The 16,619-nt window shown below is 33.2% G+C and overlaps 1 protein-coding gene across 3 annotated transcripts in view; it reads right to left on the reverse strand.

The window, feature by feature from the left end:
* Positions 1 to 16,619, reverse strand: part of LRBA (LPS responsive beige-like anchor protein) — a 736,343-nt gene that overhangs the window by 521,022 nt on the left and 198,702 nt on the right. For all 3 annotated transcript variants that reach the window (XM_027117137.1, XM_027117135.1, XM_027117138.1), the window contains exons 32-34: positions 13,049 to 13,127; positions 10,940 to 11,073; positions 3,684 to 3,745 (exon numbers count right to left, since the gene is read on the reverse strand). In XM_027117137.1, the coding sequence (XP_026972938.1) occupies positions 3,684 to 3,745; positions 10,940 to 11,073; positions 13,049 to 13,127 (275 nt within the window). The remainder of the gene's footprint in view (positions 1 to 3,683; positions 3,746 to 10,939; positions 11,074 to 13,048; positions 13,128 to 16,619) is intronic.

Consider the following 16,619-nt stretch of genomic DNA (forward strand, 5'->3'; position numbering starts at 1 on the left):
GGAGAAGAAAACCAGAATTAGAGAAAAGAAATTAGAGGAGAGTGATGGAAAAGAGGAACACTTTACTATGAAGATTCAGGAAAAAATTCAAATGGCAATAATTCAACCACAAAACAGACATTAAAGAATCATATGAATAGTGATAGCTGGTTCTCATTATGAACATTATACTTTTAAAATTAATAATTCAGAGATATTGAAAGAAATGACCAAACCTTTTGTTATTACCTTCATGCAAAGGAAATATTTCCCAAAATAGCAACAATCTACATATTTTGTTGAAAAATGTATTGAAGAAAAATCAGACTAACACTATTTTTAAATTAACTTTTACTGCTAATTAACTACTCACACAGGATGCCAGGCCAGACTACATGGTGCTTCTAGTTTTTCTATATACTCTATGCATTTCTGATAAATGGGAAAAGAATAGATGACCTGGCAGAAGGCTCAGACAATAATATGTGATTTACAGGACATGAATGCAGCTACCATAAGATTTATCTGACAGCCCTCTCCGATAGTGGACTGTTGAGTATCCGATGGAATGATTTCTAGTCTAGAAAGTCTACAACTGAGTAGCCATACACATTATTTATTTATTAGATGTTTTGGGTTGAAACCATTTTTAAATGACGCACTTCACAATGCACAGTCATAAATTAAGCTTTAAACCCAAGAAGGGAGGTAGTGTTATTGGAATGTATGTCAGACTGAATTAGGATGAGCAACACAACACTTTTATAAAGTGGCCTTGAATACAATGTCAATTCCTTCAAAAATGATATTAATGTCAAATGAGCAGGATATAAACACTTTACACAATGCTGGAGTAATATTACTTGAAATATTTATTTAACATTTTCTTTAAATTCATATGGATTTCTACAAGGTTTATACACATACACAACAAATATTGGGCAAAAAAAAGTTACATGCTTCTGAAAAACTGAATCTGAAATATAATTAAGAAGTTGTTCGATTATTTTCTGTGCATCAGAGAATATACAGTTTCCTGAAGGGTGTATACAGTCTTATTTTAAAGAAGTAAAGAAGACTTAAATCAGGTTTTGGAGCTTAAATAGCTCTTGAATTATTTTCAGTATAGGAATAAGCATAACTTAATAAACCATAAGTATATATATATATAACTTTACTCAAAAATAACATGCTAAATATTTTAAGAAAGATTTTCAACTCTAAATAATAACATTTTGTCTTAAAATGTTAAAATTTAAATGGGATAAAATATGAAATGGTATCTAATAAACCTATTAATGAATGAGTGGATATTGAAAAATATGATCCTAGCTGAAGCTTTAACAAAATATATAGTGATCTACTTGGTCTTAATGACAGCAAACCAAACGTGATCATTTCCTCATTTCTTAAATTCAGGCTCTAAACTCTCTTCTGTAATAAAATACGGCAGACTTAAACACTTTGTTAAGAAGAATACAAAAAAAAAGTTTTGAATGGATTCAAGAAAAATAATCAGAACGTGGCTGATTGCCATGAAATTAACATCAACTAATTTGTAAAGTTTTAAATCAAATTTGCAGATGTTAAGTTCATAAGCATATCCCATTATTTATGTGATTAAAAAGGAGTTTTTGACCTGATCTTTCGATCTTTGGCACTCAATCCACTACATCTCTTCTTTACAAAATTGATTAAAATTTTAGCAAGATGCTAGCCATTTACTTCCCACCCTATCTCAGACTAAAACAAATTATCAGTCAAACTCAAGCCACAGCCACCCAATATCTGCAAAATGTCGACTTCAAATTCAATTTCATCTCTCTTAAGCTTTCATGTAGAAAAAGACAGTTCACTTTTTAACAAAATAAATCACTTTTGTGATTGCCAATCTGACCTCTTTGAATTAGGAAAATTCAAAGTGAAAAATGTAATTATCACCCCAGAACAATCTGTATACATCTGGAGCTAATTCTAGCTTCATTTTTCATGTCAGTTTTTGCACTGTGCTACATCTTAGAGAGATGCTGTGGAACTTTTGGAGAACCCATAAAAAATGTTAAGAACTTCAAACAAACCAATAATGTGTTTTATTTAAACAAAACTTTGAGATGATCTGACTTTTGCAACTTACTCTAAGTGATCTTCATATTCCCATTTGATTGGAATAGTATTAAACAGCACTGTGACATACATGACAAATAGGTGTCTTAAAACATGTCATTCTTTATCTTTTCAGCTTCTAACATTCCACTGTGTAATATACTATATTTAAAACAGCTTTCATGTATCAAGAATACATTAAATTCTTCTAATCTAGAAAGTGAAACTTCACTATCAAACTTCATCTATGAAACAATTACATCTCTATAAACAAATTCATACTGCTGTTGAGTATACATATAAAACTGTAAGCAAATGATTCTTAAAGTAAGGGTAATTTCATGTCAGTATAAGAATGGTATATGGTAATTTCCATTCAAGAAATAAACGACCAATTATTTCAAATCAGATTACTAAATGGGAAATTTTATCCAGTCAGTTTGTAAAGGAATGGGAGTTTTCTAAAGTAGATAATTCACTTAAAAACATGACTCTCGCTAAATCTAAGAATAATAAGCCCACCTCAAACATAACTACTCTTCACAAGTTCATTATAAAAATCCATTAGATGTAATCTCTGGAAGTAATTGTTCTTATTGCATTTTATTGACAATGCATAGTATTGATTTTTCACACCTTCTATGATTCTTTAATTTGTATTCATGAAATGTCCATCAGCACAGTCAAAATAAATTTGGCAATATAGGCACTAAAATGAATAAATCGATGAAAAGAAACATTAATTTTGCATTATCCTTATTCGTCAGGCAAGTAAACCAGGAGAGTTTTAAATGAAGGTCAAAGGTTTTGAAATGGGTCAGAACCCTTGACCTCTAGACCAATACTCTTCCTATTAAAAAAGGCTATTTTAAAGTTTTAAGTAGGGGAATTTACTACCAGCAAGATGTCATTTTTAAAAGACTACCAAAAAAAACTCTCAATAAAAACATTCATCTGTTTAACTGCTAAAGAGAAAAGAAAATATCACAGGATACATGATTTTTACATAAGTTTAAAAAAAAATCATTAAAGTTTACCACATGAGGTATAAGGTTTCTGAACAATGAAAGTAATCTCGCTTTTAGGAATTTATTCACTACATCTTATTATGATGGCTGTCATATTTTTGTTGATGTTTTCCCAAATCTACTAGATATGTCAAAAATAATTAGCAATGACAAGAATTCAAAATTATTTATCACTCATTTTATAACCTCTGCACAAAAGGGAAGTAAACCCATTATTCCCATGGGAGTCAGAGTGGCACTCCGCGAGGTATAGAAATAAATCTGTTTCTGTAACTTTAATATGCAAGGCAAAGAAATTTAGCCATCTCAAGGCCATTTGATCTGGACATTTTTAAATGTGGCTCGAAAAACCTCTATTTCTCATTCATCTATCCTATTTCTCTCAGCACTCACTTCGAAATAAACTGTTAGCCCCAAACACAAGAAGTAACCCTTTTGCAATACAAATAAATTATTTTAAAACTGCAAGCACAAAACTATTGTAGCAAAAATTTCTAATCAGTTTTAACTTTCTTGCAAAATGAATTCACTTGAGAATTTACTTTTAATTCAACATTGATTCTTGTCACTCACCTGAGAACACAGTAGCATAACCAATTCCACAACTGAACTACTAGACTTCATGCAAACCAGACCTATATCAAAGAGAATTTTTTTTTAAATTACAAAGTAAAAAACAAGGGATTTATTTCTTATACAACTTTGTCCAAATTGGTTTTAAAATAAAATTTAACTTCTTGCTAAGAACCAAACCTATACATATTTGATCATATGTGTAAACAAAACATTCTGTAATTACTTTAAACTTGGCATCAAAACCACAATTTTTTGTAGCCAATTTCATTTCAGCTTTCAAATTACTAAAACATTTATTATAACTTCATATATACTGACATTTCACAATACTCATAGAAATGTGCACAACATATGCCATATTGACCAATATCACCTAAATTTTGTTTTGGAGAGAGTTGATTGTTATACATGCAGAGAAGGGAAATGGCTCCCTGACCTTTGCTTTCTCCACCACACTCTCTCCCTTCAACCCTCTAGCTATCAATCAAGTTTCCATTTTGTTTCATGGCAGCAGACATCCCCAACACTCTTATTAGTACCTTGACCTGTGACCTCACTCTAAACCTTAACAGAAGTGCAAGCCGTTGTCTGTTATATATTCTTGATTTTTTATAAATAAATGCATTTATAATTTCTCTTTTATGTTTCATTTGGGTTCACCAAAAATATCTCAGGAAGGAAGTTTTATATAGTTAATAACTATCTAAAGAATTCTTTAGTTTTGATTAACAGTAAGATATAAAGTAACTACTTTAAAGAACATTCAAAGAAATTTTATAACCAGTATCTTAAAAAAGCAATGCCAATAATTAAAAGCACTAAATTACTAAATTACACTAGTAATAAGTAGAAAAATTAAAATTTTTTATTATTATATTTTTCTAAGCAAACGTAAGTTTAAGTTCAAAGTAAACTAAGTATAACAACTAAAATAATTCCTCATGGCCCTCACACACCCCACAGAATTACCTTATTTCTTTCTCCACATTAAAGTTCTTGTGGGCATCCTATCCCATCCTATTCCCTTTTTTTAATCTTCTTGCTCTGTAGTTCTTTCTCTTTCCCTCTTTTAGTCATGATGCCTCATACCTGCTGACGCCACATGTTGGCATTCTGTAGCCTTACAAATAGTATTCAAGTTAAACAGGTTGTTCACCCCCTTCACTTTCTAGAAAAGTCAAAACCATTTTTCTCCATGTCTGAAAAAATGTGTAACGTAGAAATGATGGTAACAGTGTCAGCACTGGCATGAAAATTAGCTACAGAACATCTACATGTTGCATTAAGCAAACAGGCCATTAACTAGACTAAATTGTTGTTTCTATAGAGCTAAGATGACCATACCTCCTCAGGCTAATGCCAAGGCGGAAAGGAAGGGCACAGCAATACTCCATCTCTTATTGGTGGTGTAGCCTCTGTTGGTCTGAAAACCTGTCACTTTTCATAAAATGTTACCCAACTACAGGAAGTTCCATATATTTCAACTTCAAAAGCCACTACTTGCAGCAAGTAAATTCAGGTTTTTTCTACAACTATTATTCCTTACTGCTCGATTCTAGAGGAACCAGAATTCCTACCACCTTTTCTTTTCTGGCAAAGCATTTAGGCCCTGATCTGGCTCAGCCTTTCATATCCACTCAGATAATGAACAATAATGATTAAAAGGGTCTTGGGCCGTTCAAAGTTAGAAAGATTTCTAGATGTTCCTTTGTCTCTCTACAGCATATTGTAGGATAGTTCAATACTCGTACTTTCAAAAAATTACTTATTTCAGTCTCATTTCTCAATAATAAAGATTAGAAAACCACAGGAAGGTTGATACAACCACTGATCAGTGGGTTGAGTGTTCAAGGACAGTAAGATGTCAAATAACATTTCATAGTTTGATTAGAATGATTCATGTGTTTTTTAGAGTGAGATTTTATAGATCTGTAAAGCATGGGTAGGGGGCGATGGAGGATTTTAAATGAGAAAGGGCTTCAGAAGACAAAAAAAGAGCTTATATTAGACCTCTAATACTAAGCTTCCTACCTAAAGGGCATCAATACTGCAAACAAAAATATATAACCTTGGGAATAAATAAACAGGAAATAATCCCACTAAGGGACTTGATATCAGATTACACAACTTAATCACATCTCTCTATGACCTAAATTGTTTTGTGACACTGGTTGCATGGACAAAAAAGCAAGAAATGATTTATAAATCAGTAAATCTGTCTTCAGATCTACATTCAGACTCTAAGGATTACCCAAAGGAAGGCCTTAAAACAACACTTGGAGTGAAGTTGTAAGTTGTTGCAGAAGCATCAATTTTCATTTTACACACACAAATCCTATTATTGTCCCACTTAGCAGAAAGTGAACAAGGTACTGTAGGCTCAGGGATCTGACTAGCCTCATAATCTGACCCTTGGGTTCAGTTTTCTTGGTTTTACCTTTGATTGATTTTTCAACAATATGGAATTTTAGTCTCCTCAAAAAAGACAAACTGAAAATGCCAAAGCCAAGAGATTTATACTCTTCTGGTGTTTCACAACCAAAGACCACTTCAATTTCTCCACCAGAGACTATTTATCCCACCTCTATTACCACTGTTTTTCCATACTATTAAACTCAGAAGTACTAAATGGCTTACCAGATATTAAGCTATCAACATCCGAATGCACTGAGATACCTAAATTCTCAAGTGTACCATGAAAAATGGTCATGACCATTTACTGTCTGGAACATAAGAACCCTGTTTGTTGTTTTATTTATTTATCTTAAGTCACCTTAAATAATTTACAAAAAGATAAAGCGATGGTGTAAACATTATTATAAGTTTCAGTAAGAATTTAAGCATAATAAACTCAAAAATTTTTCCCTGTTTTCCAGGTTTTGAAAGTATTTGTCTATAATTTGGATATAATTAACTGCTCCTCATGAATCTATAAACATGATATTCATCTTAAAAATACTGCTTCTAAATTTCAAATAAAATTCTAATAGGTGCAACTTTATCATTAATTCTGGTCCTTCTTCTTGAACTAACATCATCAAATGCAATACTTTGGAAAAGTTGGATTATTCAAAATTTTGTTGTAGAGAGAACAGCCATTTTCTTTTCTCTCGAATTCCAAAATATTTTCTTCTTTAGATTATAAACACCATTCAGAATGATTAATCAACTGAATTTTTTCATTTCTATATGAAATGTTCCTTCCAATTGTCTTCGGCATATACCTGCTTTAGTATCTATTCACTCAGAACTGCACCAAGTAAATTGTGGTGCACAGCCATCATGAACGATGGATGAACACTGTCACACGCCTTCTTAGCAAAATGAGATGTCCCAGGTTCTTGTCACAAAACATTGTATAAATTTTGTAGAATGAAGTCCTTCCTCCTATTGAATGACACGATGCTGAGAAAACCAATTTCCTTTTTTGTCCACAGAAATACGCTGTGCATTAATGATCCTGATTTGATAAAAATTATGAGTACTACTCCCCATCTCCTCAAATTCACCCACAGTTGGTCTAGTAATTATAAAATGTCTTCTCCTGTCAATTTTTTTCACCTCACTATTATGGGCAGAAAATAAAAAATTCTGAATTCTTAACTATATTCAGTGAAAGCTAAAAATAAGACCACAAAGACGGTATCCACAGACTTCTTTTATACCAATATTTCTCAACCTTTTTTGAGGAGCCTAAGGAACATTTCAGACCATTTTTTCTTAACTGTGCCCCCATGAAATTTTAATGCTAAAGATAAACTATACAGACGTACTGTTGTCCATCAGAAGGTCAAAAACCACTGTAATGTCTAAGATACTTTTGCCCTCCCCAAATACCAGTTTTTGATCCCCCTGAGAAAACAAATTTATATCTTCTTGAAATACAATGCAATACTTTGGCCAACGCAGTAAGAAAACTGAGGGTGATCCAAGAGTGATGATTTGTTTTCCTAGGATTATAGGGGCAATTCCAGTATTCTTGTTTTCTTATTATTTTAGTCCTTAGTATAGCTAGAAGTAACTGATGAGTAATGATAATTAGGAAAATGTTTTAAGATATAGGAAAATTAAGATCACAAAGACCTCATAATGAACCTTAGATTTATAAGAAGTGTCCAATGAAATCACTTAAGGTAATTGTCAGATAAAACAAACTTTTAAAAAAAGTAATCGTCTCTTTGTTTTTGGAAGACTTCTTTTAAAAAATAAAAGTAATAAAACATCAATTCTTACAACGGGTTATAACTACTTGAAAAAGGGGGTTAATATCACTAAAATTGAGCCAATCAGAAAATATGTGACTTTAGGCATGATGTAACATGAAGTATTACATCTAATTAAACTTTTAAACTTCAAGCCATCAGAAAATACACAAAATAGAGAAACTGTTAAATAACATCACCAAGAATAGCCAGAGTGCCAAAATGTATAACATTCTACAGAACCACCAACCACATTTCTTCAATGAGTCAATAACATGAAAACAGAGGAAGAATAGGGGGAAACTATTTGACATTAACATGGACTTAAGGGACATATCAAATTCAGTAAAACTGACTTTGGATCTTAATTGGAAGAAAATCAATATAAAAAAATCTTGTAAATAAAGATGAATATGGGCTGAGTATTACAGAATTATTATTAATATTATTAGGTATAATAGCAGCAATTATGATTATGTAAGAAAATATATTTTTATATGAATTATGAATTATTTAGGGGTGAAACAATGTGATGTCTGGGATTAACTGAAACACTAAAGCAAAACAAAGGGAGGTGGATATAACAATTATGGCAAAACAAAGATAGTCTGGGTAGTTGCCAAAAATAAGTTCATGGATATTAAAATTCCTACTTTGTAAATATTTTAAATGTTCATTTAAAATTATTAATAAAAATCACATTTAAAATTTAAAAGTAATAAATTTTCAAGTACCTGGTCACACAGCTAGTGACTGACAAGGGCTGAGGTATCCTGCCTTTTAGTCCAATGCTTTTTGAACAGAACTATGCTGGGATGACCTCCCTTCAAAACTTTCCTGTTTTACAATGCATAAAACCACCACCCAAAGGATTCCTCACAACTTAAAATACATAAGCTATATAAAACTCTTAGATTTGTTTGCTATTTTTATGAACACAGACCAATGAGTAGTCACTGTTCAAGTTTATAGACGAGCAATAGTGCATCATTCTCCTTTTTATCATTTTATCAGAATTTACCAATAAGAAATTGATTCTAAATTAAATTTTGTTCCAGGATCTGGAATTGGCAAGTTTAATACTTCTGAGTATCTAAGGTGATACTATTTTTCTGGGTCTATTATAAAATTCAAAGATCAACTAAGTAGCCAAATTGTCTTGCTATACTGAAAGGCTAAAATTAATACATTCAATTTACTGTTACAAAATGAAATATAGTTAATAAGTTGTCACACCACTTTAAAAGAATAAATGTTTGATATGTGAAACATAAATTAGGGTGAAGTCCTTCAATGTATCAATTCACTTCCTTTCAAATTTTATTACTTCATTACGTCAAATAGTCCTTGGCTAAACAATTATATCCTTCAGCAGATGAAATAAATTTCCTCCACAAACTTAGTTCAGTATTTCTAAAATCTGAATTTTTTTCAAATAAATTCAGTGCTATTCTTTGACTATACGGAAATGATATCAATCATCACCAACTCCATATAAATTTACAGCAGGGATGATAATGAAATTATTATTTTAGCTAATGATTATTACTCTTATAGATACATATTTTAAGGGTCAAATAAAGTGCTGATATCCCATAGTTAACACTCAGATACAGATATCTTGAACATTAACCTATTTATAACTTTGATTACCATTATATCCTTATTTCTATAAAAAGAGGGGCTTTGGGCTTCCCTGGTGGCGCAGTAGTTGAAAGTCCACCTGCTGATGCAGGGGACACGGGCTCATGCCCCGGTCCGGGAAGATCCCACATGCCGCAGAGCGGCTGGGCCCGTGAGCCGTGGCCGGTGAGCCTGCGCGTCCGGAGCCTGTGCTCCGCAATGGGAGAGGCCACAGCAGTGAGAGGCCCGCGTATCGCCAAAAAAAAAAAAGAGGGGCTTTTTTCACAAGTTTTAAGAAATTCCTTAGGAGATCATCTAGTGACTGATAACCAACAAAAAGTCATGATAACTAAAGCTGTAAGTTGATATTTAAAGATACTTGCATACAGATAATTATGCTTTCCCATGATTTTTCAGCTTTAGGAGAATATGTGTCTCATCCTTAAACCATCTAACATGGATACAGACAAGCCAGACTTAGCAAACATCTAGTCCAAACACTTTTGAATGAAAAAAATCAATTTGACATTATCATTGATGAAAATCCTCTAGCTTCTCCTTAAAAAAATTCTAGCTATGGGAATGAAGATTTGTATTTTGAAGTCAGTCTGTTAAGCTCTTAAATAGAGCTAATCATTTGAAAAGTTGATCTCTATTGAACTGATTCCTGCTGTCTGAGGAAATTCAAGGTCTACTTTCACTTGATTGAGTTAACCTCTTTAATATTAGAAGACACTTAACTATTTGACAAGTGCTTCGTGTAAAAAAAAGTCCCAATACCCCTCCATCCATTCCATAAATAGCATGGTTTCCAATCCATGCAGCAACTTACTTATTATGCATGTTATCTAGTTTGACACAATCTCAAAGTACCCTAGCTAGAAAAGATCCAGTAATCTATGTATGATATAAGCAAGATAGAGAGAGTAAAATACTACTGTTTTTTCTACTTATTTGTAAAATAGAATTCCACTAACAGAGACAAATAATGCATTCCTCATTTTCCTCATATGTAGCAATACACTATTGTTTATATAGATCTTAAATTCAAGTAAAATCTCAGGTAAATACCCCACTTATTACTATAACACCAGTCTCTCCATTTCTCAATTCTCATAGTTAATTTTAATGTATTAAAACATTTCTTAGTTCTTTCATTCAATACTTTTTTTTTCTTTTTTTATTGTTCCCCAAAACACACAGTAATAAATCTAATGCACACAAATCTCATGCAAATCACTGATAAAAAACCTTGAACAGATTAGAATAGCAGTCATGCCATATTCTTTAAAAGATATGTACAGACTCTTTGAGAAGCCTTGTCAAAGGCTGAAAACAAACAATAAAACTCCATGCATCTCTTATTATTCATTTCAGTTTTCAACCCTGTAATTTAAATGTATATATGAAGAAAGAAGAATCACTTACTTGTTCCTTCTATAAGCAGTTCTTGTCCATGGCTACCCAAAAGTGTCCGAGAAAGAAAAGGTGCAAAATCTACAAATATCTCTCGTAGAAGAGGAGCTGCCTTTTCCAAAGCATGTTCGAGCCTCTCTGTAATACTAATAGAAAGATGTTAAGTTACCTGTACTATTCATTAGTATTTATCTGTTTTCTAGTTTTTAAAATGAGTTTTCATAGAACTGTAAAATTATGTGAAAATTTTAAAATTACCTAAAGATTCACTATTGCTATGCACACCATTCCTTCTGCCTGGAATATCCTTTTTTATTCTGTTGTATATTGCCACCCCAGCCCTCACAAACAACCTGGTTAACAACCACTCCAAACATCAGCTCTTACTGGAAGGCTTAACTGGCCAGTAGAGAGCACTTGATTTTAGCCCCATTACAACATAAACAAACTATCAATCTTTTAACAAATTTTCTATTGACCATTAAACCATGAGCACCTTCAGATCAAGAACTATGCCTTCACTTCTAAGTTCTCAGCTGCAGCTGAGAACTCAATAATTACAAACTCAATAATGTTTATAAACTGAAAGAATCAGTCTATATTCTTTTTCACTAACATCTATCTCTATAAACAATTTCTTTCTAATGCAAGCTGAACAACTTCTCACTTGCAAATAGTATACTGGCACATTTATAATGATATCAATTTACTCAATATATCTCTTTGTGACTATATGTACATATATTCTTATATACATGTATACACACATAAACCCATACGTATATACACAAACAGTTGTCCCTCGGTTTTCACAGTGGAACGGTTCCAAGACTCCCTACAGATACCAAAATCTGTGGATGCTCAGGTGCCTTATGTAAAAGGGCATAGTATTTGCATATAACCTATATTTTAAATCATATCTAAATTACCTATAATATCTAATACAATGTAAATACAATGTAAATGCTATATAAATAGTTGCCAATGTCAAACTATCGTGTGTGGAATGGATGGATGACAAGGTCCTACAAACTGTAATGGAAAAGAATATATATGTATGGCTGGGTCACTTTGCTGTACAGCAGAAATTAACACAACATTGTAAGTCAACTATACTTCAATAAAATTTTTTTTTAATTAAAAAAAAAGAAAACTACAAAAAAAGAAACATCAAAAAAAACAGTTGCCAGTGTGAGACAAATTTTTGCTTTGTGGAACTTTTTGGAAATTTTGTTTTAATATTTTCAATCTGTGGTTGGTTGGATCCACATCCAGCGGTATACATATATATATATTTAATGAGGTTAAAAAAAAAACAAGCCCTCTGCATTTCAGGAAATTCAGTTTCTAACTTATGAACCAAACATATATATAAACAGCCACTACTTATTAACTATTCCTACAAAGAGTACTTTCTATTCATACAACCAACAAGAGGTGCTACTGAAACTATCAACTGGTAAGCTGCTGGAAACTTCTGTGCTCAATAACCATCTCTTCCCAGGTACTATCCATAAAACTATTTCTCTCTACTTATCTCATGGATCCTCTTATCCCTGGATGATATCAGAACTACAAGCCTACACTTGTAGCACCCAAGTACGTTTATTTTTAAAGTGTTATGCATTTCCCAATTGTAATAAGGCAGATTAAGAACTCTAGCCACAAAGGCCCTAGTAGTGGAATATATTCACAACCTTCCAAATTAGAATTTCAAATGCATATACCCAATTAAACAAGATAACTGACAGTAAAAATCTATCTATAATTCAGTATCAATATAAACTTCTTATTTCAGCATTTCTAGGGAAGATGAACAATGAATTCCAAATGTTCAATCTACAATCATATGAAACGTAAGCCATAAGCTACTAACTACCTGTGAAATTAAATATTTGTTATGCATTCCATATTTATTAATCACAAAAAGCTACTTCTCGGGAATCTTTTACATCTCATAATCTTTAAGAAGGCACTTCTAAAATACTCCCAAGCCTCTAAATGTCATGTATGTTTTTTAAAAAAGAAACAAAGTAAATTTTTCTAAAAATTGTAGCTAGACATTTTTAAGAGTCATCAAAAGGAATAAATCACAAATATCCAAGTTAGTAGCTTGAATACCTCATATTCGAAACTTGGTCTTGTGGAACTGAACCAACTGTTGGAACTGCAGGTAATTTTGCATTAGATGATCTACCACCTATAAAAGAAAATAACCATTTAGGGGATTTTCTGATTTAGATACAAGAATTCAAACAAAAAAGATATCCTGATAGCAAGTTACCAAAAAAACATACTATACTGCATTTTTAAATGCCTATTAATTTGGATAATATTAAAATCTACCAATTAACAAGGTTTTTCTTGAATCATTTAATATAAAAATCTCAGTTACCAGTTCAATTATCACACCAAGCAGTCCTTCCACCCATCAGCTGAAAACGTAATAGAAAAGTAAATTCTGACTCACTAAAGTGGGGTCATGATTCCTTTCATTGAACATCAAGTGGCAACAGAGATTTACAATTAGAAACTTTTTTAATTGAAGCAAAAAACAGAAACGGTTAATTCCAAATTTAGCTTAAATAGGTATGCCTCATTACCATGAAAACTGTCTTTATTCAGCCACCAAATAACTTCTGCTATACCCTGAATGCTTCTGAGTCTAGTCCAGCAAACATTATGCAATAACCACCTGAGAAACCTTTCTTAAATGACACAAGCAGAACACACTCCCTCATGTGCGTCCTCACTATAATTAGTAAATAATCTGTTGTTTGCATTTGTCACATTGTATTTCAATTGGTTTTTTAAATGTCCTTTTTCCTAGTATACTAATCTTTTTGAAAGCAGAGATCTCATCTTTTTCATCCATCGATCTCTAGCACCTAGACAAACTGACACAATACAAGGTTCTCAATTTATGTTAATTGCAGAAATGATTCCCTTAATCATTCCATCCCCATATTTTAGTAGGTCAATCTTCCCACCTGGTATATACTTCCCTCTCTAGTTCCTACAATTTTATGTCCCTATCTTTGTTCAAACTACTTTGTAAAATTAATTTTCACCATGTGATCTTATTTTACTCTCCAATGAACACTCCCAGATGTCCTTACTCTTGTATATCTGTATTGTTAAATGCCCACTCACCGTCTTATAGCACAAGATGTTCAAACTACCTTGCCCTATACAAGAGCTACCTCCTTTATGTTTTCAACAAATAACTGTGCTTATAAATTTTACTTGGCAAGAGAAAAATAATTACCAGGAACTTAACTCTGACAGAGTCAAAGAATGGATAGGTACAGAAACAACACACAGTATGAGAAGTATTGAAAAAGTCTAGAAGACTAATTTGGAGGATAATTTACTGAGGCTTGAAAAGCTCTAAAAAGCTCAAGAAATAGGGGAAAAATAAAGTTCCCATTTAACAATCAGGATATATGGGATAGAAAAGCATTCAATTTAAGCTAGGAGTAGGACCTGAAGAAACAGAAGAGCCATTTTCTTTCTAAGGACAATAATAGTGAGAAGGAAGAAAAGAATGGACACACACACAGTGTCAAATGCCCCTCTCTGACACAGGGACCATAAGAGTCACTGGAATCCAACTGAGATGATAGCCTAACAACCTGGACAGTATAGGCAAAGGAGGTATGCACAACTTGCTTGCAGCTGCAATCCAAGAAGTAAAGTTTCTCTTTCTAAAAGTAGTGTCCTAAAAGGGCACCAAGTTAGTATTAGAGCAGACTGAAATCCCATCACAATTCTATAGAAAGGTAGACCAAGAAAGGCAGCAAACATATTGAAGCAAATGAAACAAAGATGCAAAGCTTATAGACAAGGAGGGAAGAGGGCCTCAAAGGATTCTGGAACCTATCAGGATGCACTATCAGAGGTCAGATTCTTTTGATCTATTCTTAAAACTTCAGGCATGGGTAGCCTGGAAACACCTCAAGGAGACAAAGTGGTGTGGACAGAAAGATAAAAGAAAGATAGAAGAAGAAATGTTCACCTAGGATGTAGAAAGAAAGATGGCAGAAACAGATGAGAAGGTAGAAAAGCAGCCTCTTTGACATCTGGGAGCTGGCCCTGTAATGTCAACTAGGCCCTGGTGTTGTTAAGAGCTGGCTTAGAGCCCACAGCTAGGTCTTGTTATTCTCTCCCTGAATATAAACAATTTCATAAAACAGCAACATCAGACAAAGCCATGCCATGACCATGATGAATCAACATAAAACAATACCACTCTGTAATCATGCCCCAACAGACAAAAACATGAACTCCAGCCAAATAACAAAGATGGTCAAACATCCCAAATCTTAATATGAAAGATTGCTGGTTCTTTACAAATTAGAGCTTTACCCTCATTCAAGTCTTCCATGATTCTAGGTAAGATTTATTAGGATATTTAATCATAGAATTACCCATGCTTTCTGACAGAAGAAAGCCCCACTTCCTTAACCCCTCCCCAAAATCATCATTTTTTCTAGTTATTTTTTAATTACACAAAGCACGAACACATCCATATTTTTAAATTCAGCAGTGTTTTGCACAAACCCTCCTAGTCCCAGTCCCTCCCCAAAGGCAGCCACTATCAGCAATTTGGAATATATCCTTTCAGACTCTGTTCTTTGCACTTACATGCAAGCTCAAATCCTATAATAAATCTTTTCTAACACACTATTCCTGAGATGCCCCAAGTTTCACTATGTGCATTCTCCCTCACTGACTTATTCAACCAAAGGTTTACTACTGGGATCTTTGGCTGGAGAATATTGACACAGACTTTAGATGAAGTTGGGCAGAGAAAGATGGCAATCATGGGCTTATTTTAAAAGAACCAGAATTTAATAAATCTCTAAGTAAGAATTCTTTTCCAGACAACCTATTTCATCGTGGTAAGATGCACATTTTTCTACATGGTAACATCTCTCAAATTAATGCATTTTACAAAGGCATCTTAGCAATTGTAGTCAGCCAGAAGTTGAAATCTAATTGTGAGAAAACACAGTGGATAAAATCAAGAACGCAGCAGCAGAATCAAATCTGAAATTTGGTAAATGACTAAAGGAGCAATTGCGTAACTCTTTGAATTCATTATTTTGCCAATGTAAAACCTCAAGATTACATAAACTAAAGGAAAAACGGTTGAATAATTAATATAAATATACTGTCTGAATACAGGGATACCTCGGAGATATGTTGGGTTTGGTTCCAGACCACAACAAAGTGAATATCACAATAAAGCAAGTCACACAAATTGTTTCGTTGCCCAGTGCATACAAAATCATCTGACAGGGCTTCCCTGGTGGCGCAGTGGTTGAGAGTCTGCCTGCCGATGCAAGGGACACGGGTTCGTGCCCCGGTCCGGGAGGATCCCACATGCCGCGGAGCGGCTGGACCCGTGAGCCATGGCCGCTGGGCCTGCGCATCCGGAGCCTGTGCTCTGCATTGGGAGAGGCCACAACAGTGAGAGGCCCGCGTACCGCAAAAAATAAAAATAAAAAATAAAAGGCCTAATTGGTATTTTTTCTTGAGCTTTTCTGAAGTTGACGAAAAGGAACACATAAGGCCTCATCTACTTAAAAAGAGATAGAAGTAATAAATTGCAAGAAAATGTTTGTATGAAGCTTCAATTCAGACAGTAGTTTAAAACAACATTAGCTTTTACTGCACAAATTGAGAC

This window comes from Aethalodelphis obliquidens, unplaced genomic scaffold (assembly GCF_003676395.1).
Source record: "Aethalodelphis obliquidens isolate GAN/ISIS:26980383/991018 unplaced genomic scaffold, ASM367639v1 scaffold17, whole genome shotgun sequence".
NCBI classification, from domain to species: Eukaryota; Metazoa; Chordata; class Mammalia; order Artiodactyla; family Delphinidae; genus Aethalodelphis; species Aethalodelphis obliquidens.